We start from the raw sequence: 26,706 nt of genomic DNA, 5'->3' as shown, positions 1-26,706 counted from the left end.
GCATCTTTCCACCAATTCAAGGACTGTTTAATTTTGGTGGGCATCGACAGCACTATGTCATTGTTCAGTCTGTAAACTGAACTGAACCATGATTAGAGGCATCTCATGTGAAGTCTGGCATGAGCTATCACCAATGTGCCCATGGCCATGTGCCCCAGAAGCTGAAGGCAACGTCTGGGTAATATCTGAGGGCTGGATTGTACTGTCTCTATAAGCATGGACTCCTGGAGAGACTGAGGAATCTGTGTTGTGGGAGGAGTGCTCTCACTCGGACGGAGTCAAGATCAGCTCCTCTGTACCGGTATTAATGTCAATTTTTGTGCATTGATTTGTAGGTCCAGATTCTTGAATAGATCCAGAGTAACTCTCTGGGCTTCAATGAAGAAATTCGCCCTATGGAGACAATTGTCCTGCTAAGGTTAGATCATAATGCCCTGCTCTGCCACCAAAGAGAGGACCTTGGAGAAAACGCTGGGGGACGATGAGAGGCCAAAAAGGGCATACTCTGTACTGGTAGGTTTCATAGTAGCAGCCGTGTTAGTCTGTATTCGCAAAAAGAAAAGGAGTACTTGTGGCACCTTAGAGACTAACAAATTTATTAGAGCATAGGCATCTGATGAAGTGAGCTGTAGCTCACGAAAGCTTATGCTCTAATAAATTTGTTAGTCTCTAAGGTGCCACAAGTACCCCTTTTCTTTCTGTACTGGTAGTGTTCCTGGCCTAGTGTGAGTCTGAGATATCTTCTGTGACATGGTATGATCGAAATGTGGTCCTGGAGGTCGAGGGCCATGAACCCGTCTCTTTTTTCTAACGCTACAATAATTATCAGCAAAGTGACCCTCTTGAACTTCTGAGCCTTAACAAATTTGTTGAGTGCTCTGTGGTCCAGTGTGGGTCTCCAACCTTCCTTTTTCTTGGGTATCAGGAAGTAGTGAGTGTAAAAGCCTTTGCCTCTTAGATGCATTACAACTACCACTACAAGAGGTGACCGAGTCATAACACAAACTATTGGACGTTCAAAACACCTCTGAATTGTCCACAGTAGCCCTCCCTATTAACGAGGCCCTCTTGGACCCTGCCAAATGCATATGGCAGATCCCAGCATTGGTCCTGCCAATATGCAAGAGGGCCGATATAAAATATTATATGCCTGCGAAAGACACAGAATTTATCTTCTCCCACCCAGCCCCCAGTACTGAGTAGAAGTGAGTCCGGTATGTCAGGCACCAAAAGGTCTGTCACGTACTAAAAGTCCAGAGATGCCGCAGTCATCAGTACTGGTAGCAGTGCTGAGATGTCTGCACCGAAGGACTTGGCCATGCCATCCTGGCTTGCTGACTATGGTACCAACATCAATGTCCCCACAGAAGGAGCCTTCCACAGGTGGATTCTCTCGTTTTCTTGTGCCCAGTCAGTACCCATGATTCCTTTCCTGTGCCCTTCTGGTCCTTAGGGAGCCCAACATGTTCTGTCGGGGCAGTCCCATGTGAGTTCTGGGTGCTGGATTTAGATGGCTTCAGTGCCATCAGTACCGATGATATCGAGCAAGCCGAAAATTGGTTTTGGCTCGGTCAGGGCTCGATGTGGAGACTCATGGCCCTTTTCTTAGAGGCCTTGTGAGAATGGCGTATGGTTGACTTCTTAGCTCATCACCTTCCATAGATGTAGAGGGTTGCAGTGAGGATTCCCACCTTCCGGAGTCTTGGTGCAGCTCTGAGGCTGGTTGCAGGGCCACTTCCATTAGGAGAAGCTTTAGTTTCAGTTCTCTCACCTTTCTAGGTTTGGGTTTCAATGGTTGGCATAAACCACACTTTTGTGGGATTGTGGTTTTCTCCCAGGCAGTGGAGGCACTGAGATTGTTTGTCAGTCACTGGGGTAGATTCTTTGCAACTGAGACACTTCTTGAAGCCCAGTGAACTGGGCATATCCTGTTCAGGGGGGATTCTCAGATGGGGGGTGGGGGTGAGGGAGGGTCAAAGAAAAATGAAGTAAAGGGTTATTTTTTTAGCTAAATAAATAAATGAAACATAAAGGAGTGAAAAAGAAAAGGGAGCTCTAAAAGATTACAGAAATAATCAGATATTCTATAGAAGGTAACAATCCGCTAATGGACAGCTAAAGCTCCATCTCTAACCAAGGGTAGTTGAGAAGGAACTGAGGAGGGTTCACTGCACAATGCTGATTAGCCTCTTGGCTGACCACAAGGAGGGGGCAGAGCATGTGTGGGCCAAATAGACACTGCTACCAAAATTCTCCAATCAGCAGCACAGGGATGCAGATACATCTACAGTGAAGCCCCCATAGGGACACTACTTAAAGAAGAATTAATGCATTTGGGTCTGATCCAAAACCCATTGAAACTGATGGCAATCTTTCTAGTGTCTTCGATAGGCTTTTGATCAGGCACTTGGTTTTGTGGAGAGAGGGCACATGACAACATCTTTACCACAGTGCAAATCCTCTGCTAAATAATCAGACGGGTGTAGGCACCAGTCTGCTTGAGTCCCACTCAAAGGCAAAGGTGCATGGCTAGAATTTCACAGCACTATGCAATGGTTGCCACACAAAACTTATCAGGTAGGTACATGATTTCCCCATTTCTACAGGAAAATGCTTACAGGCTCATTGAGTACAATGTTCCCTTTCAGAAAGGAGTGAAGTGGCAACGTGTTTCTGTCTGGTAAGACTCCTCCTTCCTGCAGCAGCAGTCCCAGTCTAAAATTACTTGCAAAAACATCAGCTCAAATGCAAGTTTTTTTAATGTACAAGCTCTGCTAGATAAAAAACCAGTGAGCACCGCCCACCTTCTCTTAAAATGAAAATTTAAAGGCTTCTTATGGCTGGGAAAGCATGGGAATGAACATTCTATTATTACTATTTGTTCTATGGTGGCACAAATGGGCCCCAATTGAGATCAAAGCTCTATTATGCAAAAGTAATAAGATACAGCCCCGACCTCAAATAGTTTACATCTAAGACCCCAAATTCAGGAAAGCACATATGTATGTGGTTAACTTTAAGCACTTGCTTAAGTCCCATTGGAGTCATTCTGGAATGAAGCTCTTGTCTCCTGGAATCTAATGGGGCCCGGAGGAATTAACAAGAGAGGTATTTTATGGGAGGAGTCAGCTGGGAACCAGTTCGGGCCAGCCAGCCACCTCCTTGCACACTTAGTATTGGCATCTCCTTCACTGGTGTTTGAGTGCTACTGAGACAGAGAGAAGTGAATTCAGAGGTCTGGCTTTTCAGACAGTTTTATACAAATGAAAGTTTTGAAATGAAGTTTATACAAATGAAATGAAGTTTTTATTCTGCATTTATCACTTCTTAATTTCTTGGGCCACATGTAAGAGGAATGAAAGTTTTAGATTTTATGCCACTGACAGACCTCAGTTTGGTATTTATTTATTTATTTATTTACGGGCTTTTCTATGATGCTTCTCAGCATAAACATCTGAATACCAACCAGTCACAAATGTATCCACACACTCACAGTACCCATGTGACACAGGGACATCTTATAGTCCCCATTTTACTGACAGGGAATTTGAGTGACAAAGATTAAAGAACTTTCTGTAGGCCACACAGGAAGCCTGTGTAGAAGTTTGGAGAAGAGCCCACATCTCTTGATTTACAGTCCAATCCCTTACCTACAAGAGCATCATCCTCAGTTCAAATCAAAGCTAGATGTATATCTAAGAGAGATGCTATAGCTCAAAAAGAAGTTATAAGATTGATGCAGAAATTCACAGGTGAGCTTCTCTGATTTGTAATATTCAGGAGGTCAGACTAGATGATCATAAGGGTCCCTCCTTCTGATCTTACAGTCTATGACTCTATGAAATCCTGTAATCCTTTCCCACTCCTTGGCAAAAAAAATAAAAATAAAAAAATCCCACTAAGTAAGCAGCCTCTTAGCCCAATACAAAAGCATTTACAGCAGATCTTGAAAAGGAATCATAGTGCAAAGAAGCTTTTTTAGTGCAGAAAGAAAAATAAGTAGAAAAGAGCAGGCGTGCTCACGTGTGTGTGATACCAACCCATGTTAACTGGTTTAATTCAACATTGACCAAATTATATTGAAGACAAAATAAAGCACAACAGCAGTTCTGTCAAATTTAGAATCAGAGATTGGTTCTGCTTTGAAACAGCTGGGCTACTCACATCTGTCACAAAACAATTTTCAACTCTTAGAATTTTTGATATACTCTGTGCACTGACACTGATTGTGTAAGGCAAATGTTTAAAGAGGGCACAGTTTGGCCCCCTATGATATAGGAACAAATGATAGGTAGTTAAAAAATGGAATGCTATTATTTGTGCCTGCAATTTATTGATTGATGTTGAACATCCATGAATTATATGACTAAAATAGGTCTGTTATAATGTTGAATGTACATACTATCATCTCATTGAATGACAGAGATCCAATAATGAAATGGTTGATGACTTTCTGAACAATCAGTGCTATTTCTATGTTCAAACACTGCATAGTACATAGCCACTTTGTAGGAATTATACAAAAGCCTTAAGTTTGCTGGATAAACTGAGCTTTTAAAGCACTGTTTTAAAATGGAGCTCTCTTTGTCAATATCTCTTACACCAGTAGTTTAGCTACTGAAAGAGAATGACCCAGATGATTGTCCTTAGGACAATAAGGAAAGCTGTTGTTTATGCCGGAAATGGTTTAGAAAACATTAATATAAACAAATTCCTTTATATCACTAAATCACTCCTAGTTCCTGACTGTACAAACAAGGGTTTGAAACAAAGAACAAATATGTGGACACTGTAATCTTTAAGCACAAATGAAATATATTTTGGGGGGTGGAGGTTTCAACATTAAGGCTCCATGGGAATTTTTTTTAAGAGAAAAAAGGAAAAGCCCACTCTATTCCTCATTGGATTTGACTTAAACATAAATTTGCTGTCCTCAGATAAATGAGGTCAGATTTAATGCCTTTATTTATGGCATTTCACTGACTACAAATGCAATTTAAAAGCAGATAAAATAATTTGACTTGGCATGAGAAAAGCCTCCTCAAATCAAAGCAGGTTAGCCATTATTCAGACTTGTTTGCCATTGTATTTCTGCCATTCAATTGACTAACGACCACACACCAACTTTATATTGTATTATGCTTATAACTATCATAATCATTCAAAAGAGCTGGAATTTAGTACAGAGTAGTAATTCAGTGCAGTAGCGGTTTAAATATAGCTCAGGATAGTATGTGTTTTACTGTATATGCATATACTCTATTATATTGAATGAAGACTCTCATATGTTCATATAGTTTCCTAATGTACAGAAATGGAATGATAAATTCTCTGTCTTTGGTGTTGTATTCTCTCTACTCATTGCAGGCTCTGAGGTTTTCCTTTTCTCATTCATTTATGTTTTTAATTACAAACAGTGAGTAGATTTGTTGCTGGATCATTTTCACATTCTTTTAATAGCATATCAGTTGTTAATCTTATTTTCATTTACTTAAAGACTGCTAGAATGGACAGCTACTGCATATTGCTTTGAATGAGGCACATTAATCTGGATGTTGTAATCTGTACAATGATTTGTAAACAGTCAAAATTGCTGTGTATTTCTGATTATCGGCAGATATGTAAAAGACATTAATGTTAGGTACAGTAAAATATTCTTACAGGAATTTAAATAGGCTTCTTTACTCCAAAATGTGGCCAAAATTCATGTGGTAAAGAGGACACTGACATGTTATGGAAACATAGCATCTCTATAACTGTAACAATTAGAGACTAAGAAAATAAGGTCTTTGATTTTTCTCCAGTCTCATTCCCAATATGGAGATATCCTGAAATCATATGCAAGGCCTGGGCCCACATCAAGTAACAGTTAGTAAGAAAAAGACTAAGGTAGGATGTTCAAATACACTCAGCATTGGCCTAGCTTTGCTCCTGACTTCAGGGCAAGCAGAGTTGGACCAATGCGGAGCAATTCTAAACATCCCTCCCTAATTTTATGGGAGAGATATCTCTAGTTGACTTAATCTTAGAGTCACGTTTTAAAGGCGTACTTCTAAAATCATTTATCTTTAAAACTCTTCTCTCTGCATAGACATGCACACAATTACAAGAGTGATAGACCTTTTAAATTCTTTAAAAAAAGGAGTATAGCATATCCTGTATGGCGAGGCAGTAGCACTTTCTCTAAGCACCTATAGGCTGCTAAATGAATTGGAGATTTGTGTCTCTCTGCAATCAGTTATACATTTGAATTGGAGTTTTAGTGATTATGTTGATTGCAAATGCACTGAAGTGACACTAATGCTAAGTTAACCAGGTAGGTTCTTCATGTAGGAATTTACATGTCCCTTATATATGAGATAAGTGATATATTGGAAAGGCGTATGATGAACTGCACAGCCACATAATTAACAAATGTAACCTGTGGCCACATTATCTGCCCATTACTCCATCCCCTGGGGACTTATTCTAACATTCCGCACTTTGAGCTGCTTCAAACAGCCACTTCCTCCTGCCAAAAATGACATTTCTCTAGCCTGAGGCCCAGGAGGGTCATAATTCATTCCCGGTTGAGAGTAAGGTTTGCTTTAAAAACCTCAATTAAATTTTTCACTCTCGTAATCCCATAATGGAAGTTTCATACATTTAGGAAGATAATATCCCTAGCTCCCCAGTGGGATCCACTATAATAGATCTAAAAATATGAGATTATGAGAAAAGAGAAACTATTTTATGTCTTTGCATTTATTGGTTGTAATATTTCTCTCTCTCTGAGTCCTGAACAGTTAAATTTATGGTAAAAAACCCAGGCAGCTGGCTTCACAGGTAGAGGGATACAAGAAATAGTTCAAATATATTTTTGAACCCTATAAAGCTTTCTTAACTAGTTGCTCTGTGACATACATGACATATGTAAGATGCATTTAGGGGGAGATAGTTTGGAATCATCAGTATAACACCATCAGACCTTCTCCACTCATGAGTAATGTGACCATTCCAAACAAGGAGTGATAAAACCTTCACCCTACATCATTGTGTATTCCCTATATTTATACACACACAACTATTCTTTTTCAGTGTCTTGAAAAAGTCAATATCTTTCTTTTTTTTCTAGCTTGCCAGTGGATAGTGGTACCCCAAAGTCAAATCTTTCTTCTACAATACCACAATATTATATTAACAGAGATACCATACACTAGCAGCCTACAACATTGTAGTTCTCAGTTCAGCTTTCCAAACTTAAAAGGAAAAAAAATAGAGCTCCTGGAGACTTACCATTATTGTTCTTGTTGCATGACTGGGGGTTTCTGAAAAACAACACAATACATTAGTACATTGTCTCTACACTTTCAAAACCCCCACAGGTTATTTGTATAACTCTAAGATTCCTGAAAGGTCTCTCCGCTATTGGTGCCCAACTGCCATGGTGCTCAGCACATTAGAACTGCACAGACTGGAAGAGTGCTCAGGAACTGGGCATGAATATTACCATTAACAATATAAGGCAGATTTGCAGTATATTCCAATGTTTTTTTTCTCTTTCATCAACTCTCTATGTGAAAAATAAAGCAATTGTTCTTCATTGAAAAGTATTCATCCTCCACCTTGCAAAAGTTGGGAATTTTACTTTCTTTTTTCAGTTTGATATTGTTGATCATGCTATATGACATCATAACGAGAAACCGTGCTCCATAAATATACAACAATATGTAACACAATTCTATTGTTCCTGCAATTAAAAAAAACTCAAAAACAATTAGGAAGACAAAGACAAACCTTTTCCTGAATGTTTTGAAATGGATTCCAACTTTTAAATTTACCAAGTAGACTGAGAACCATAACCACTATATTTCAAGGGCTGGATGCTAATCTCATTTATGCTGGTATAAAGCAGCCACTCAATTGAAATCAACGAATTTACACTGGTGTAAAATTGGATCAGAATCAGGCCCAGTGTTATTGTGTGCCCCATCCTGCTCCTATTAGAGTTAATGCGAGCTGGCCCATCCTACTTTGTTTTAAATTAGCATAATCTCCAAATTACAGTTGTGTTGTATTATGCCAAAATGCAGTTTGCAATTGAACCCTCTCATACAATTTAGAATTTGGGAAGCACAGGTTGCTGGGGTCTTTAAAACGAAGACCATCACCACTATCTAGCTCGTGGACCCCTCTGAGTTAAACCTTTGGCTGAATGCCGAGCAACGCCACCAAATAGCTGGAGCCTGTACAGTTCTTAACAAAGTGACATCTCACAATGCCGACCCGTGATTCCACGAGAAAAGAAAAATAAATCTTGTCAGTCTGGATCAACCAGGTTCTTTATTAGATTTGTGAGACAGCTGATGGTGATTTAACTTGGGCGTAATGATTATCCTTGTGCCAGTCCAAACAATAATAATCACTGGGACCTTGCCTATGCTGACATTACTCTGACTGAGGAGCAGTCACACTCTTTTTGATAGGACTACATGGTGTGATGGGGGAGGGGGGGCGCCATCCCTGCATGATGACTATGAAGATTGAGGTTTGTTTACATTTCTTTTCATCCTGGAGATAGTTTTCAGGAGTTTGCCTTCTAACAAAACACTGCTAGGGAATGCTGATTTTTAAAATCATATTCTTTACGGTTCTGTTAAGAATTCATGTCAAATGGGCTACACTGAACCCATCAAAAATGGCCTGAATTAAGGGGAAATGCAGAAGACATGCTGCCCCTTGGGTTGCACTGGAGACATTCCTAGATATGCTAGTGGGAGGGTGTGGGAAGACAGGGATTAATTTGGGACCCCAATTTTCAGAGTCCAACATACTTCCAGTTCTGCTTGTTGGCATGTACAGATGGTGGAACCATGACATTACCTTCTCCCTTCCCTGGCCAGTTTCTTCAAGGGGAAGCATCTCAGGTGCATACCTGACACTCCCTTAACAAGAAAAGGAGTACTTGTGGCACCTTAACTAGTTATGCGACCCCCGAGCATGCTCTAATAAATTTGTTAGTCTCTAAGGTGCCACAAGTACTCCTTTTCTTTTTGCGAATACAGACTAACACGGCTGCTACTCTGAAACTCCCTTAACAGTGACTGTGATTGTAGGGAGCTCTTGTGTGGCCTGAGTTGGGGGGTGCTTACTCCTTATTACTGCCCTGTACAGCTGCATAAAGCTAGGGCACTGTCTAAGCCCATACTTTTTAGGAAATGATAAATAAAATGGGGAGAGGGGAAAGCGCATCCCTAAATATGAGGTGGTTTAAACTTTTGTTCTTGCTATAAAGAAAGACAACTACTTACAGATCCTAGTACAGAACAAAGGTTACTTTAAGTCATGTTTCATACAGCAGCATGCAGTGTTAATAGTGCTCTAAACATTAAGAAGGCTGTAGATAGATTTTTCATAGGTTCAACAGAATAATGAGCTGACACTTCACTTTCATTTTTGCTTTGAAATGTAGAGACGACAGCACATTTTGACAGCTGCTTTTTATGCAAGGCCTAGGAGACCGGGCTATATATGCTGTAGTAGGGTAAAAAAATCCAGGCTGGCTGCATTTTCAAAGGAGTCGAAGGATGATAGCTACCTAAATTCCATTGAATTTCAACGGGATTTGGGTATCCAGTTCCTTTTGGCCCCTTTGAGAAGCTCAGCTTCAATAAATAAAATGCTGTTTCTGCCATGGCATGGTATTTCATGAGGTCTTGACTTAAAGTGTCACCTTTTGGCACTGCACTAGTAGTTTGTCAGTTGTTATGCTTTATATCAGGCCAATTGATTCTTTTTAAACTGTCATTATGAACTAACTAAAATGCCAAATGTACTGAAAAAGTACAATACTAATGGAACGTACTGTACAAAAAGGTACCAATCACGTTCTAGTATTGTTAACTCCAAAATTAAAAAAATCACAAGTCAGGCCGCAAAGATCATGCGATTAGCGTAAAATCTTGAGATTTTAAAAAAATGTTTGGGTTTCTTTCTATTTACCCTCTCGTTTTTGCACCTATAGGGTGCACTCAGGTCACATTTTCAAGATTTTCTCCACAGCCCTGCGGGCTAGAAACTCATTTTAAAAAGCTGAGATTGCCTTGCAATCAGTGTACTCCAGGAGCGAGGGTATAAAAGAAAGACGTCAAATAGCAGGAAATGCACAATAAAACAATGAGTGAATTGGCAACACTGATAAATCCAGGATGGCATTTTGCTTTTTTACTGCTGCTTCAAACTTTGTGCTTTCTGATGGTAGTTTCCTTTTTGAATCCCAAGGCTGGAAATGACTGGAGAGCGCTTACATGCATGGTTTGTTTTGTGGATGGGGTCTTTAGGCTTGTCAGGGGATACCTAGAACAAGGTAGGTACTCATTTGTCAAGGATGTGAGCGTAAGTCTAAATAAAATAAATAAATAAATTTAACAATGTTCACAAGGACTTGGCACAAAAGTAAAGGGTCTGCTCCCCTTCCCATAGAAGCCACTGAGGACTAAGTTGTGACTTTGCCACAAGTCCTGAATATTATATGGGGCAGTATGCTGTTGCCCAGCTTAAGGAGCAGCCTTTCTAATGGATTGTAACTGTTCCCATTTGGTCTGGGGGAGATGTACCACGAGTCAGCTCTTTACCTGGTGTAGCATACATTCCCCAGTGCAGCTGTGATGGCCAGGTGGCATCAAGGTCCGCACATTCACCTCCCCCAGCCTGCCCACTCTCTGCCAATCTGTGCAAGAGGGGGAGCAGTGGCTGTGCAATGCCTCTTCCTCTCCTCCACACCGTTATCCATGACATGGGGAGCTAGTGCAGGGGAGTAAGGAAGTCACGATCTGGCCCATGATAATAAGGTACAGTTTGGAAAGCCTAATAAGATGGCCTAGTTGTAAGTCAAGTTTTACTCTTATTTACTGTGCACTGACCCATCCCTGGACTGGCAAGGAAAGGGTTAATTTCTTCTCTGGGCATGGCTGCAGCTGTTTGTGACCACTAGGGCACACTTCATGGCAGCCCAGAAGCACACCTGCTACAAAAGAGACTGCTCACACACAGTGGCAGAGGTGTAAGGAGTAATGGGAGGCAGGGCCTGCAGTAGAATTCAGGGAAAAGCAAAATTGCTGTGGCAGGAACCCCAAAACCCAAGACAGAGAAGACCAATCATTGAGGGCTGGAAGGATGGCTTACATATGCAGACCTGCTGAGCAGGAATGGAACATTTTATGTTGTAATAAACCAGGCCCCAAGGGGATGAATGTTATTTGAAACGGGAGTGGAAGGTGTTCCTTGGAGAATCAGAAGGCAAGCTGAGGACTGGATACCCAGGCACCAGGCAGTGCAATGGGGTAGACCAACTTTCCCACACAGAGTTTCAGAATTGTACAGAAGTTTGTGATGTTCTGATTAAAATGGAACGGAACCCAAAAAAATCCAAAGAAAAAAAATAGTTTCAAACAGAAATTGAATGGGGGCGTGATTCCTCTGACAAGAAAAATACGAAAGGGAAAAAATTAGTTTCAGGTCAAAACAATTTCTGCTTTTTTGTTTTGTTTTGTTTACTTACATTTTGGGGAGTTTTTTAGCTTTTAAAAAATTTATTTTAAACAGACTATGAAACAAAATGTTTCAGAATGAAAAATTGAAATGATTTGTTTAAAAATGTTGAAACAAACCATCTGACCATTTCAAATTTATTTTCACTTTTTTATTTAGCCGAAAACTGCATTTTTCTGCAAATTTACTATTTGATCAAAAATGTCACCCCATGCTAGTACTGATTTGTTTTTGTTTATATCTGTTAATCTTAATGCGATATCTCAAATTGCAGCAAATTAATTTAACTAATTGAATAGTGCTATCAAGGATTCAGTTTCAGTATGAAGAGAAAAAGCACAATATCTTGTTTATTTTTAGTACTATGGTATTTGTTTCACCATGTAAAAGAAATAAAATCAACATTTTACTCAATAAAAGCCTTTATAATCTATCTGACTCAGAAATGGGGACAGCAGACAGCAGCAGTACAAGCTTCAGCACAGCATTCTGCAGACATGCTTCAACCATGATGTGGATGAATCATCTCCAGGAGTTTGAGAGTCACCTATTTAAAAGCCTTCTGGTACAATTTTCAAAAAAGTGTCTGAATAACTTACGTCCCATTTTCAAAAGGGACTTAGGAACCTAAATGACTTTTGAACATGGGCTCCTAAGTGACATGAAAATGGGACTTAGGCTCCTAAGTCATTTAGGATAATGTTACCCTTGGCTTCTTCGCTGATTTGGCAACAAGGCTGTCAATTACCTCCAGAAGATGGTGGTTTTGTGATGTGGACACTTACCTGATATACACTGGATGGAAAACCACCAATTCATTTCATATAGTCTCCCCAAAACAATCCGATATAGAAAACATTTTTTTTTAGTCATGACTCATCCAGGCTAGACTCAAACTGGTAATTTAAAGATGGAAGACTCCATAAGTCTATTATTTGTCTCCTGATACCTAAATATATTCTACCCTGTCATCCACCAAGATAGTGACACAATATAGAGGTGAGAACACAGCTGTTTGCTCAAGTGATATTTACTGATTATGATTATTCTCTATTATTTCATGGTTTAGATTTATTGTTTTGGCTTCCCAGGTGCAACTGAGTATGTCTGAGAGGTTCCAACAGATATCTGTTTGAACTACTTTTGTGCCAGAGTTTATTTTTACAAGGTCATGGAACAAGTGAATGCAATTTCTCTCCAATTAGAAAGTTCAACCATCTTAAAAAAAACCCTAAATCTGGTTCTACAACTGTATTTTTTAATGAAATTCACTTAATTTAAAAAGAACACCTGAAGCTTAACAACAAGAACAGGTTAAAGAGATTTTCTCTTCTCTCTTAGAAATGGAAAAAGAGGTGAGTGGTTGATTAACTCAGCAAAACTGTTAGTTCATATGCAGTGTTGTAGTTATGTCAGTCTCAGGATATTAGAGGGACAAGGTGGCTGAGGTAATATCTTGGAAAGATACTTGAGGAAGAACACTGTGTAGCTCAAAAGCTTGTGTCTCTCACCAGCAAAACTTGGTCCAATAAAAGATATTACTGAACCTCACTTCCTTGTCTTTCTGCTAGTTCATACACAGTTAAAGACGCATTATACTGCATTTTATTAAATAACATTCACTCAGATATTATAGTGACAGGAATGTATCTGCCTTTTATTTAGACATGTGCAGTTGTCTGTAGGGTTTTACATGCATAACTGGGGATTTCAATACTCTTCTAACTATTGCCTGAGATAAATCATAACCATCCACTCAATCTGACAAACAACTGAGCGTCTGAGAGGAGGGATGTTTAAATTAGGAAGGACTGATATTTGTAGTATGTAGAACACCTGCAATAAAGAATACACATGTACACAGCTGGCCTGTCTCTCCAGCCCAGAGAAGAATCAATGCCATACTGAGGCAGGCCATTCATCCAGTTGTAAACCAGGCAGTCCTCTTTTTGGGTGGTTCATCCCCCTCCAGTATTCAGACAAAACTAGACATGGTTTTGTCCGGTATTGGACTGGAAATGCCTTTTTGAAGAGCATGCGCTCTGCCCCCCGCCAGGATGACCTCGCACAGATGGTACGTGTGAGGTCATGCCAGTGGAGGGGAAGTGATGCACCCTTCAAAATAACATCCTGCATATGGCGTGACTTCCTATGCATTGTGCATGTGAAGACATGCGGGCAGTGGCAAGTGCTCACCAATGGGGGTGGGCCCATTCCATTCTCGGAAGTACCAGAACGTCTGATGTTCTGGGAATGTGTGCATGGCCACCCTAGCCATGCCTTGAATCTGGTTCAGGCTCTTTTTCTCAGGTCATCAGCTTTATTTCTTCCAAATAACACAAACTCAGCATATGGATTGTCCTTCCCCGCAACCCAGAGTCCTCGGCAGGGGCCTATCAGTTCTTCACAGGTTCCTACTCTACCAGCCACTTGCCTGAGAGTCGCCTGCTCCAGGCCCTGCCACAAGAGCACCTACTTCCTATAGCTCCCCCTTCTTGACCCAGGGACTTCCTGCCAGAGTCTCTCTGCTTCTGGCAGCAATCTACGCCAACTGAGCTGCCTCCAGCCTTCACAGAAATCAGATGTTCATCAGGTAATCACATGACCCTTTGCAAAAGACTAGGCCCCAACTTCTTATTAATGGGCTAAGAACACAAACCTAACCTGCCTTCATGTATAGCCCTAAAGCAGAGAGAGGGTCATGGGGGAGCTCGAGACGGGATGGGAGTGCCAGGAAAATGGTGCTGCTGGGACACAGGCAGAGAAGCCCCAGGGCCATATGAAGTATGAAACAGGAGCATGGGGAGTTGGTGGTGCTGGGTTCCAGGTAGATAAGTCCCATGTGTTGCTGCTGGGTCAAGACAATGGATTGCAGTTCCTCTATCATAGAGGTCAGGAGAGGGTAAGTGACATCTCCATCTGAGCAGCTAAGGAGAGGTGTGCATTTGTGTGTGGATTAAAGGTTAACTTTCAACCTAAAATTATCACACATTCATTGGCAGAAGAATAAAGGGGAGTTGAGAAGTCAAAACAGACTAAAATGTTTTGATTTTTTAAATTCATTATTTCTTGGCCAATCTCATGATTTTTTATCTTTTGAGGTTGACAATACTGCAGTAGTCAATTGCTGTTCAACACAGGAATCTAATATATAATAACCCAATTAATAAAACTGATTGAAAGTGAAAAAAGATCTGTATAGTTATTTTTGTAGACACTAAATATTCCTAGTAACATTTCCCACGTTTTGTACCATGTACTATGTGCCTGTTTTAATCTGTGTCAGCTTATTTCTCATATGTTCTCCACTTGTTTGTTTTCTTGTGTTTTGATTGCCAGAGATACCGAAACATAACCTAACAAATTTATTAGAGCATAAGCTTTTGTGAGCTACAGCTCAAATAAATTTGTTAGTCTCTAAGGTGCCACAAGTACTCCTTTTCTTTTTGTGAATACAGACTAACACGGCTGCTACTCTGAAACGAAACATAACCAGAGTTAAAGTACATAGATCAAATAAAAAGCAAAGGACGGAACTATTCAACAAATAGGGATGGTGTAGAAGTATGTAACAGATTCTGGGATACTGCAAAGGCTGTTTATTAAGAAAAAAAATATTGCAAAACAGAACTGAGATTTTAGAATTAGGGAAGACGTAGATGTTTCCCACATCCCTTTGGCAGGACTTTGAAGTTAATGCATGAACTCACTTAATCTCTCATCAGTTTAGCTAAAAGCAAGAGTTTCACCTGAGGAAATAAGGCTGACAATTAAACTAAACAGTTACAACAAAGAGCCCTCACTTAAATGGCAGCATTCAAAAAGACTGACATCTTACATGTGAGCCATATAAATCTTAAACCTCCAAATCAGGAGAACTTGAGAAGAACAGAGTTTATCTGAAAGCTATAAATCTCACCAAATCGTTGGAGGTTAATAAAATAGGTTAGAACTTCCAGTTTCATTAACAGAAGTTTGGGAGTTTTTGAGAATTTAAATGGCAAGGTCTTAATTCTGTACTGAGAACTTCATCAGTGAGCCTCTTAGCCTATGCAGAGGCCTTGAACTGCAACTGGGCTTTGCACAGGTGCAGTTATCTACCCATGTGGTTCTCAAGGCAGGGCAAGAGCCCAATACAGTTCCCATGTCTGGCGACTTCTCTATTAATGTTTATAAAGTGTTAGTGAAAGATGTTACTTCACTTTTAACCAGAATGCTTAGACAGGCCCACAAGCAAGGGGTTTTGCCAAATTTTGTATAAAGAGCAACTATGGCCTCAATTCACAACCAGAGCAAACCTGAAAATGAATGTGCCTCTTTTCATGTGTTTTCTCTTTAAAAAATAAAAGTAAAAAATGCTGTCAAGGATTCTTACCACGAGGCTGGATAAATTGCTAATAAAAATCATTCATAGAGATTGGCTAGAAACAACTGTGCTCCTGATTTCTGTAGATAAGATGTGCATTTCTTACAGCTTAGCCTAGTCTTAAAACCAAGTGTTTTAAGTTTATTTCCTGATTCTGAAAGAACATTTGACTAGGTTGAGTAGGTTTGAAACTTTGGGGATTTGGGAAAATTTTAAAATAGTCTCAACCTTGCCTGAAATCTAACTTCAGCAGACTTCAAGAATGGGCATTGCAAGAATGGCAGCAACTGATACTAAAAAGCCCCAATCTCTTAAAGCACAAAAAGAAACCGGGAGATGAATCTCCGTCCCCATTTGGTCTGTGATTTACAACTAGCTGTGCATGCACATAAACTGATCCCCTGATACCAGAACTGCACACTTCATTCCCAGCAGACAAGCAAAATAACTTGCTGCAGATGTGACTTCAGTACTGCCAACAATTTATAAATGAAGTTGTTTTATTATCTTGGAATACTTGAGGCATAAATGGGAGCTGCCCCGTTTCCTGATGTATTATTCTAATTCTTCTTAGAGATGCACAGCTTTGACCCCACAGAGCTGACAAAAAAGCTGTACCTGAAGTCCTGCTCCTTTAGAAAAACTGGTTTTGAAACTAGAGTGATAAATCAAATATCTGGCCCTATGTACATACGAAACAAGGGCTCCATAATCATAGATGTAAAACCATCCAATGCTAAATGGGAGAAATACTTCTGGGGTTAGCTAAAGAATAATTTCAAATCTTACATAATTTCCATAAATGTATTGCCTCCAAGCAAATTATCCACATTTTCTTCACAATTCTCAAAACAACTGGGGCCAAATGTATATCTCCTTAGTAATTTGCCTTTCCTGAATTAATGTTATTCTGATCACTGGAACATGGACACAAGAAAAAAAAAACCCACGTACATATCATTTTCTTCAAAAACATTTACCTGGGTGATTATTTATAAAATGATACTTTAAACCCACCACAAAAGCTGGTGATCTTCTTAACATCCACATAAAATCTGAGCGAACCAAATGCTCCATTAATATCAGAATGCAAAAAACAAGTCTGACATTTCCTGGAGCAAAGATTTCCATCTTAGTAACTAGCTCCAGAGTGTGATTCTACATAGGACCTTTCCACTGATTATATAAAAGACTTCCTAAGAAATGAAGCCAAAGAGAATGTAAAACTATTTCATTTACTGTTCTTTCTTAGGCTTGGTCTACATTAGGAATTTATGTGGATATTAATACGGTGGTCAGGGATGTAGCTTTTCCACACCCCTGAGCAACATAGTTATACTGACCTAAACTCCAGTGTAGACAGCACTATGTCGATAGTAGGGGTTCTCCCATCAACATAGCTATCGCCTCTCGGGGAGGTGGCATACCTTTGCCAATGGGAGAAGCTCTTCTGTCGGTGTGAGTAGCATCTTCGTTAAGTGCTACAGCGCATAGCGCACCAGCACTAAGTGTAGACAAGCCCATACTCTCTAACTACAGGAGCTGTATGAATATTTCAATTCATGGAAAAGTAAATACATCTTATGAGTTTGTAGAGCAGAACAGCGAGTGCTCTTCAGTGTTACTTTTAAAATATTACACCAACCTGACACCCATATTAACAGGAATAAATCTGACTTTATAAGGGGCACAATCTAAATCCCATAAATATTATGACACCTGTAACAAACTGGACCAGCAAAAATCCAAAATGCATAAGCACATACACAAACAAAATGTGGTATCACAGCATTTCCCATGGAATATTTGATTCACTTAATTCAACATCAGACGGGACTAGGTATTCCACAGTTACACAGCCTGATTTTGTTTTTGAAGGTAGTGTGACTTTTAGCAAGTAATGAAATAGTTAAGAGATAATTAACAGAAAATGCAGGGCAGAAGAAATAATCTAACTCAGCTGACAACCTAATCACCCAAGAAAGTACTGCAAGCAGGAACTCCAGAACTGGAATCCAGAAAACATAATCCACGAGTAATATGATACTAAGGCTATTGTCTAACAACTGAGGTTACATGTCCTGGAACTTTATTTCCTGACAGTAATACCAATTGAAAGCAGCTATTCCAGGAATGAGGTTCTGGTTATCAGCAATTTGTTATGGAAAATAAATTGGTTGTAGTGTTTATTACTGCATATTTGTTTGAGAAATGATTTATTTCACCAGTTATAAAGCAGAGCAGAGTATTGTAGCATAATATTTATTTTTATTAAGATTCATGCTCTCAGTAATAGAAGTAATAATAATATTAAAGTTTAAATCACATTTTTGCTGTAACATGTCATCACCACGTTACATCTAGAAACCCCATCATCCACCATGGCTCTCTGTCTTTCAACCTCTGGTGATCAATCTACAAGAGTCACATTTGCAGCATAAAATAATATTTGCACTTCACATATTTGCATTTCATGTCATAGTCGTGCATTACAAAAATAAAATGTTCAAATTTCTAATTGAGAATGAGACTTGCCAATCTGCCAATTTCCTAACTCTGTCCTGTAGTATTGGTATTTTTGCCTGTAAATGGATGGCATGATGGCTCAACAAACCACAGCACTATTCTCTAGTACCTAAAGCACCATACCACTAACTCAGTATTACAATTCATGTAATTCAGAAAGCAGGGAATATCTCAGAGGTCCAAAGACATAGTTCTCTAATGAAAGCCAGAGAAAAGCACATAGTCAAGTATCTTTCTCACTTGGCAGGTGTATTAACATTATTAATAGAGAATGTCAGAATGCATGGGAATAGCTCCCATTCCAAAAGATAAAATAAAGATCTGAAAAACAGATTGGCTAAAACAAAAAGAGATAAGCAACCACCATTATACTCTAAAATTAAAGTAATACGCTAGAACAATGCTAGGGAATGATCCTTATTTACTTAAGGGCAACTCACATGGCTAAGGGCTTGCAAAATCTAGCTCCTTGTCCTCATGCTTCTAATGCATAGTCAAACCTGGAAACAAATGTACTACTTAATTGAATCTCCTGAGAATATACTCTGTATTGGTAGTATTCTTTATACACAAAAATCAGAGAAGACAAGATTCTCCTGGTAATCAAAATACCCCTGTAAAATCTGTGAGTATGTAAATAACTGATAGTTATTAATGATTAGACTCAGGGAAAAGCTGACTGCACATTTCAATGCAAACAACTTACATCCTTACATCAACTAGTCTGAATTTATGAACATTACAAGTGTTTACAAAAATCCTTGTTATCAGCTAAAATTAATTTTTCAACTCTAAAATTCTATAAATAAGAGACGCTAATGTCTAATGGGGAAATTTGGAAAAGCATTTTACCTTTATATCTTTTTGGTTCTTTTTGTCTTTATTAATAGGGATGAAATAGGAAAACAGGATTTTGGTTCTTGCTGATTATTTTCCATCTGAAGTAGTAATGCTACTCCTAACATCAGGGTTGGAGGAATGGAGGTGGTGAGTGGGAATAAGCAAACAGAGTAAATTAACTCTGTGGGGAAAAGATCATGTTTTCATGCAACCCTGATGTAGTGAGCAAAATGTCTCAAGACAAATATAGAAAAATATGAGATATAATAGAACAACTATAGAATGCTGTCAAGATTTTCCACAAGGCAGCTTGGGTCTACAAAAGATGTCAGAGGTGACACATTGGGGTGACTCAAGGTTGCATAGTTGAACTTTGTCTCTTGAGTAGATAATTTGGGCACTGAACTGTGATATCGGGGTCCTCCTTTATGGCAATGAAAATGAGTGAGTATAGGCTAACTGCTGCACTCAAAGCTTCAGGGAATTTTCCTTTTCTCTACAATATTTAAGCTATCCCTTTCAAATTGGGACACTGGAAAGGTACTAAAATATACTGTTATTATGCCAAGTTCCAGCTCATATAGTAGCAAATTTTAAAACTTTTTAGACTATAAGATCTCTGGGGCAGGGACAGTTGTTTGTTTGTGTTTGTATAGAGCCTACCACAGAGGTGGGCAAACTACCGCCCGTGGGCCACATCCCGCCCGCAGGACCCTCCTGCCCGGCCCCTGAGCTCCTGGCCAGGGAAGCTAGCCCCCTCCCCCGCAGCCTCACCTTGCTGCTGGCGCAATGCTCTGGGCGGCAGGGCTGTGAGCTGCCTGGGCCAGCCCGACCTGGTGCTCTGTGCTGCACGGCAGCGGTGTGACCTGGCTCCAGCCGGGCGGCGCGTCTGTAGCGCTACCAGCCACCGGTGCTTCAGACAGCGCGGTAAGGGGGCACAGAGTAGGGGGGGTTGGATAAAAGGCAGGGGAGTTCAGGGTGGGGTGATCAGAGGATGGGGGTATGGATAGGGGTCGGGGCAGGAACAAGGGGTTGAATGGGGGTAGAGGTCCTGGGGGGCAGTCAGGAAGAAGGGGGGGTTGGATGGGGTGGCAGGGGGTAGTCAGGGGCGGGGTTCCAGGGGCAGACCTGGGACAGGGAAAAGGGTTGGTTGGATGGGGCAGGAGTCCCAGGGAGAGGGGCGGATAGGAGATGGGGGCCGGGCCACGCCCCTCCTCTCCTAAGCAGCCTGTCATACAATTTCCAAAACCCAATGTGGCCCTCATGCCAAGAAGTTTACCCGCCCCTGGCCTACCATAATGTGAAGTAGTCTAGGAAATCACCTCGTCAACAACTTTAACTCAGATATTTGATTGGAAAAGTATTGGAAGTTTTACACCTACTCTTGATATGCTCGACAGGTTTTCCAGAATGTGCTGACTAAAATGTGAAAGCAACACTGAAAACTTTTTTTGTCAGCTACTGGAACGTGAAACAAAGTGGACAGGGAATATAATGTGCTTAGCACACTGGTAAGTAGGTACTAATTTGGTTGAACTTGATCACCAAGGGCAACCATTACAGAGGGAACTTCTCGTAAATCAAGACATTGCAGATGCAGACCTGGAGTAACCTATGGCATTTGTCCCTCACTGAAGCAATAGGAAGAGTAAAAAACGGTATGGAAAACTTAAACAGCATAATTTAAGGCAGTGACTCTCAACCTTTCCAGACTACTATACACCTTTCAGGAGTCTGATTTGTCTTGCATACCCTCAAGTTACACCTTACTTAAAAACTACTCGTTTACAAAATCTGACATGAAAATATAAAAGTGCTTACTTTCTCATTTTTACCATATAATTATAAAATAAATCAACTGGAATATAAATATTGTACTTACATTTTAGTGTATAGAGCTATATAAAGAAGTCATTGTCTGTATGAAATTTTAGTTTGTACTGACTGTGCTAGGACTTTTTATGTAGCCTGTTGTAAAACCAGGCAAACATCTAGATGAATTGATGTACCCATTGGAAGACCTCTGCATACCCCCAGGGATACAGATTCCCTGGTTGAGAACCACTGTTTTAAGGGCTTCATTTTGCCTAGACCAAGGGCATATATAGCTTCAAATGTAATTTGTTCTTTTAAACAGTGAAGCAGTTTCATTACTTAAGTTACACAATATCATCATTCCAAGAGATCTGTTGTCTGCTCTCCATGCACACACATCTCTATCCACATCAATGGGAGATTATGCACATATAACAAAAAGAAACATACCCCCAAACATTTTTGGCATGTGGCAGAAGTGAGGAAGATGGAAGGAGCATGTTCAAAAACATGTTTTAAGGAAACCAGCCAAAGAGCATGTGACATACAAGTTCTGTTTCACACTTTTGAGGAAGATTGGTGCAGAAGTTAAAGTTAATCACAGGCAGATTTACAGTCTGGTTCTATTGTGAAATTGATGACAAAAATAGTATTGTGAGATTCCTTGTTTATTGAGTCGTAATAATTTACATATCAAATGTGCCCAGCTGACAGGTTAAAAAAAAGATGTTTGTAATAACTAAAGTAGAACAACACTATGTACAAAGACAATAAAATACTCATATAAACAGCAATACACATACTTGCAAAATAAGTTTCAAATTAATAATAATTTTACACGGTTGCTCCTGATATATATTCTCCATGAGATAATGCCATATCAGGAGAATGTCTGAAATCCCTATTGAAAAACAAAACTGAGAGTCTGATATGAGAGAGATTTCTGCAAACAAAAAAGACAGAAAGATTGCACCACAGATAGAATACACTAGTACATTTCTAAACAAGAAATTCAATCATATTGTGAAAAAACCTTTCCTGTATACATATTTTCACATATGATTATATATCCGATGAGTCAGGATGAAGCAGATACATGCAACTTTTACTGTTTCTCCATGAAGCAAGAAAGACTCGAACAAGAAAGTGTCCAGTCTCTCAATACTTCGCCAATTAGAGATACCATTTACATTGTCCTGTGCTTGGCATACAGAGTGCAAGCTTCCAACAGAAAAAGTGGGAGCAATGAAAGGACTATTTCTTCCCCACTCATACCCCATAAGTCTTACTCCTGATTAGGCAATGATAGGGAGAGAAAGAGAGAGAGAGAGAGAGAGAGACAGGGAGAGATTAGACTGTCATCAAAAACTGGAGATAGATTGTTTGGAGGTTTGTCCTTTTCTTGCTTTGTCAACTGCTTATGTCACCTCCCCACCTGGCTGTACTTGGGGTCCTAGTCAATTGCAGCAGGAAACAGCTTAGTATAGTCCTTATTCTCAGCTGTACACCTCAATATTTGTTCCTCCAGGAGCTGAGGCAACTCTTGATTGGGAGGAAGGAAAGAGGACATCTCAGTCTGAAATACAGCATGAACGTTCTGGAAAAGGGAGAGAGAATTAGGGTCAGGATTTGTGGTTAAATTCTGTTGTGGTTTGGAAAATTGGCATTGCTACTTTCTCTCTCTACCCATAAGCCAAGATAATGATGCAAAGTCCATCAGGTACAGAGTGATTTTCTTGGTTTGTTAGTTGTCATTAACATCCCAGATGTCCCAGGGACACTCTGGCTCTGTTCCATGTCAAAGTGGAGAAGTTCCTGCCAGTAGATGGGGAAAAATGCAGAAGATCTTAATTAAAAAAAATCATACACATAATTAGCAGTAATAACTAAACCATCACTACCATGGGGGATTTTCACAGCCTGCAGTGAACCTGAACTGTTGTTGTTGCTCATAGTTAAGAAGCTGGTGGGTGAAGGGATTGCTAAAAGTGATTTGGAATCCTATAGCATGAAAAGAAATATTATTAGATTCAAAATATGTAGTGAGTCTTTTTTATAGTAACCACCGGTGAGATCAGTCGCCAGAGTCTTGTTACACACCTGAATCTTCTTGCCATCATCCTCATTTCATTGATCAGGATCAACAAAGCATATTGCAGGATTTATGACTTTCTGCAGCGAGAATTCTACTTTTTGGGTAGGACTGCTCTTCTGAGCTACCAAGGAACGTTTTAATTAATCTAAGTTGTTTGGGCTTTTGCAGCAGTAGCAACAGAAGGAAAGCGATTGCACCTCCCAGGGTAGGTAAAAGCAGCAGCATGTGTCTAGAGGAAGACTCCAAAAGACTCTGTAATCTTTCCAGACAATATGATGACAGGTTTTTTTTGGCATCCAATGAGTATGTACAGAATGAAGAATTGGGGTGAATGAAGATTATGCACATGAAGTTGAGTATTTTCTCTAAAAAGGTGAAAAGTTTAAATTTCCCTGTAAAGTGAAGTTTGCAATAAAAGTAATCCTGCAGAATGCATTACATAAATCAGAAACATTTTTGGTCGGGATAGAGGAAGTCAATGACCTCATCCAGAAGAATTAAAAGACTTACCATAAAGAAATGACAGGTTTCAGAGTAGCAGCCGTGTTAGTCTGTATTCGCAAAAAGAAAAGGAGTACGTGTGGCACCTTAGAGTCTGGACCCATGGAAAAGAAGCTCTTGAGGAATTCCACCATGATTTCAACAATTTCCATCCCACCATCAACCTCAGCCTGGACCAGTCCACACAAGAGATCCACTTCCTGGACACTACGGTGCTAATAAGCGATGGTCACATAAACACCACCCTATATCGGAAACCTACTGACCGCTATTCCTACCTACATGCCTCTAGCTTTCATCCAGATCATACCACTCGATCCATTGTCTACAGCCAAGCGCTACGATATAACCGCATTTGCTCCAACCCCTCAGACAGAGACAAACACCTACAAGATCTCTATCATGCATTCCTACAACTACAATACCCACCTGCTGAAGTGAAGAAACAGATTGACAGAGCCAGAAGAGTACCCAGAAGTCACCTACTACAGGACAGGCCCAACAAAGAAAACAACAGAACGCCACTAGCCATCACCTTCAGCCCCCAACTAAAACCCCTCCAACGCATCATCAAGGATCTACAACCTATCCTGAAGGACGAGCCATCGCTCTCTCAGATCTTGGGAGACAGACCAGTCCTTGCTTACAGACAGCCCCCCAATCTGAAGCAAATACTCACCAGCAACCACACACCACACAACAGAACCACTAACCCAGGAACCTATCCTTGCAACAAAGCCCGTTGCCAACTCTGTCCACATATCTATTCAGGGGATACCATCATAGGGCCTAATCACATCAGCCACACTATCAGAGGCTCGTTCACCTGCGCATCTACCAATGTGATATATGCCATCATGTGCCAGCAATGCCCCTCTGCCATGTACATTGGCCAAACTGGACAGTCTCTACGTAAAAGAATGAATGGACACAAATCAGACGTCAAGAATTATAACATTCAAAAACCAGTTGGAGAACACTTCAATCTCTCTGGTCACTCGATCACAGACCTAAGAGTGGCTATACTTCAACAAAAAAGCTTCAAAAACAGACTCCAACGAGAGACTGCTGAATTGGAATTAATTTGCAAACTGGATACAATTAACTTAGGCTTGAATAGAGACTGGGAATGGATGAGTCATTACACAAAGTAAAACTATTTCCCCATGGTATTTCTCCCTCCCACCCCACCCCCCACTGTTCCTCTGATATTCTTGTTAACTGCTGGAATTAGCCTACCTGCTTGTCACCATGGAAGGTTTTCCTCCTTTCCCCCCCCTGCTGTGGGTGATGGCTTATCTTAAGTGATCACTCTCCTTACAGTGTGTATGATAAACCCATTGTTTCATGTTCTCTGTGTGTGTGTATATAAATCTCTCCTCTGTTTTTTCCACCAAATGCATCCGATGAAGTGAGCTGTAGCTCACGAAAGCTTATGCTCTAATAAATTTGTTAGTCTCTAAGGTGCCACACGTACTCCTTTTCTTTTTGCGAATACAGACTAACACGGCTGCTACTCTGAAACCTGTGATTATGCAAGGCACTGAATTTAGCCGTATAGAGTGGAAATCTGTCAACTTCATGAAAAAACTCGCACAGATACAGACAGACATCATCTTCCTCTCCAAATGCAAACAGATGGACATCATACCGAAAGGACTGAAGGTAAAAAATCCATTACAATCTACATACCACACAGACTATGCTGACAGCTTGTGCCACACACTCTCAAGGAAACTGCGGAACCACCTGATCAACATCCTCTACAGCAAACAGGGAAAGATTAAGAATGAGCTCTCAAAACTGGATACTCTCATAAAGAACCAACCTTCCACACAAACTTCCTCGTGGCTGGACTTTACAAAAACTAGACAAGCCATTTACAAAACACACTTTGATTCTCTACAAAAGAAAAAGGACACTAAGCTATCTAAACTACTATATGCCACAAGGGGCCACAACAATGGTTCCCGTAACCCACCCAGCAATATTGTTAATCTATCCAACTATACTCTTAGCCCAGCGGAAGAATCTGTCCTATCTCGGGGCCTCTCCTTTTGCCCCTCCACCCCCACGAACATGATACAGTTCTGTGGTGACCTAGAATCCTATTTTCGACGTCTCAGACTCAAGGAATATTTCCAACACACCTCTGACCAACATATTAACCCACAGAGACCTTCCTGCCAACACTACAAAAGAAGGATTCTAGGTGGACTCCTCCTGAAGGTCGAAACAGCAGCCTGGATTTCTACATAGACTGCTTCCGCCGACGTGCACGAGCTGAAATTGTGGAAAAGCAGCATCGCTTACCCCATAACCTCAGCCATGCAGAACACAGTGCCATCCACAGCCTCAGAAACAACTCTGACATCATAATCAAAAAGGCTGACAAAGGAGGTGCTGTCGTCATCATGAATAGGTCAGAGTATGAACAAGAGGCTACTAGGCAGCTCTCCAACACCACTTTCTACAAGCCATTACCCTCTGATCCCACTGAGAGTTACCAAAAGAAACTACAGCATTTGCTCAAGAAACTCCCTGAAAAAGCACAAGAACAAATCCGCACAGACACACTCCTGGAGCCAGGACCTGGGGTATTCTATCTGCTACCCAAGATCCATAAACCTGGAAATCCTGGACGCCCCATCATCTCAGGCATTGGCACCCTGACAGCAGGATTGTCTGGCTATGTAGACTCCCTCCTCAGGCCCTTCGTTACCAGCACTCCCAGCTATCTTCGAGACACCACCGATTTCCTGAGGAAACTACAGTCCATTGGTGATCTTCCTAAAAACACCATCCTAGCCACTATGGATGTAGAAGCCCTCTACACCAACATTCCACACAAAGATGGACTACAAGCCGTCAGGAACAGTATCCCCGATACTGTCACGGCTAACCTGGTGGCAGAACTTTGTGACTTTGTCCTGACCCATAACTATTTCACATTTGGTGACAATGTATACCTTCAAATCAGCGGCACTGCGATGGGTACCCGCATGGCCCCACAGTATGCCAACATTTTTATGGC

General features: G+C 40.5%; 1 protein-coding gene and 1 long non-coding RNA gene across 3 annotated transcripts in view; both read right to left on the bottom strand.

The window, feature by feature from the left end:
- LOC122459525 overlaps positions 1-7,549 on the bottom strand; it is a 68,761-nt gene extending 61,212 nt beyond the window's left edge. Inside the window, exon 1 of the long non-coding RNA XR_006280284.1 lies at positions 7,276-7,549. This is a non-coding gene — a long non-coding RNA (uncharacterized LOC122459525). The remainder of the gene's footprint in view (positions 1-7,275) is intronic.
- Positions 7,550-21,726: 14,177 nt separating this feature from the next.
- MTA3 (metastasis associated 1 family member 3) overlaps positions 21,727-26,706 on the bottom strand; it is a 208,464-nt gene continuing 203,484 nt past the window's right edge. For both annotated transcript variants that reach the window (XM_038397339.2, XM_043511862.1), the window contains exon 17: positions 21,727-22,673. In XM_038397339.2, coding sequence (XP_038253267.1) covers positions 22,648-22,673 — 26 coding nt within the window. In that variant the 3' untranslated portion in view covers positions 21,727-22,647. The remainder of the gene's footprint in view (positions 22,674-26,706) is intronic.

This window comes from Dermochelys coriacea, chromosome 3 (genome assembly GCF_009764565.3).
Source record: "Dermochelys coriacea isolate rDerCor1 chromosome 3, rDerCor1.pri.v4, whole genome shotgun sequence".
NCBI lineage: Eukaryota > Metazoa > Chordata > Testudines > Dermochelyidae > Dermochelys > Dermochelys coriacea.
This window is presented reverse-complemented; position numbering and strand designations above follow the sequence as displayed.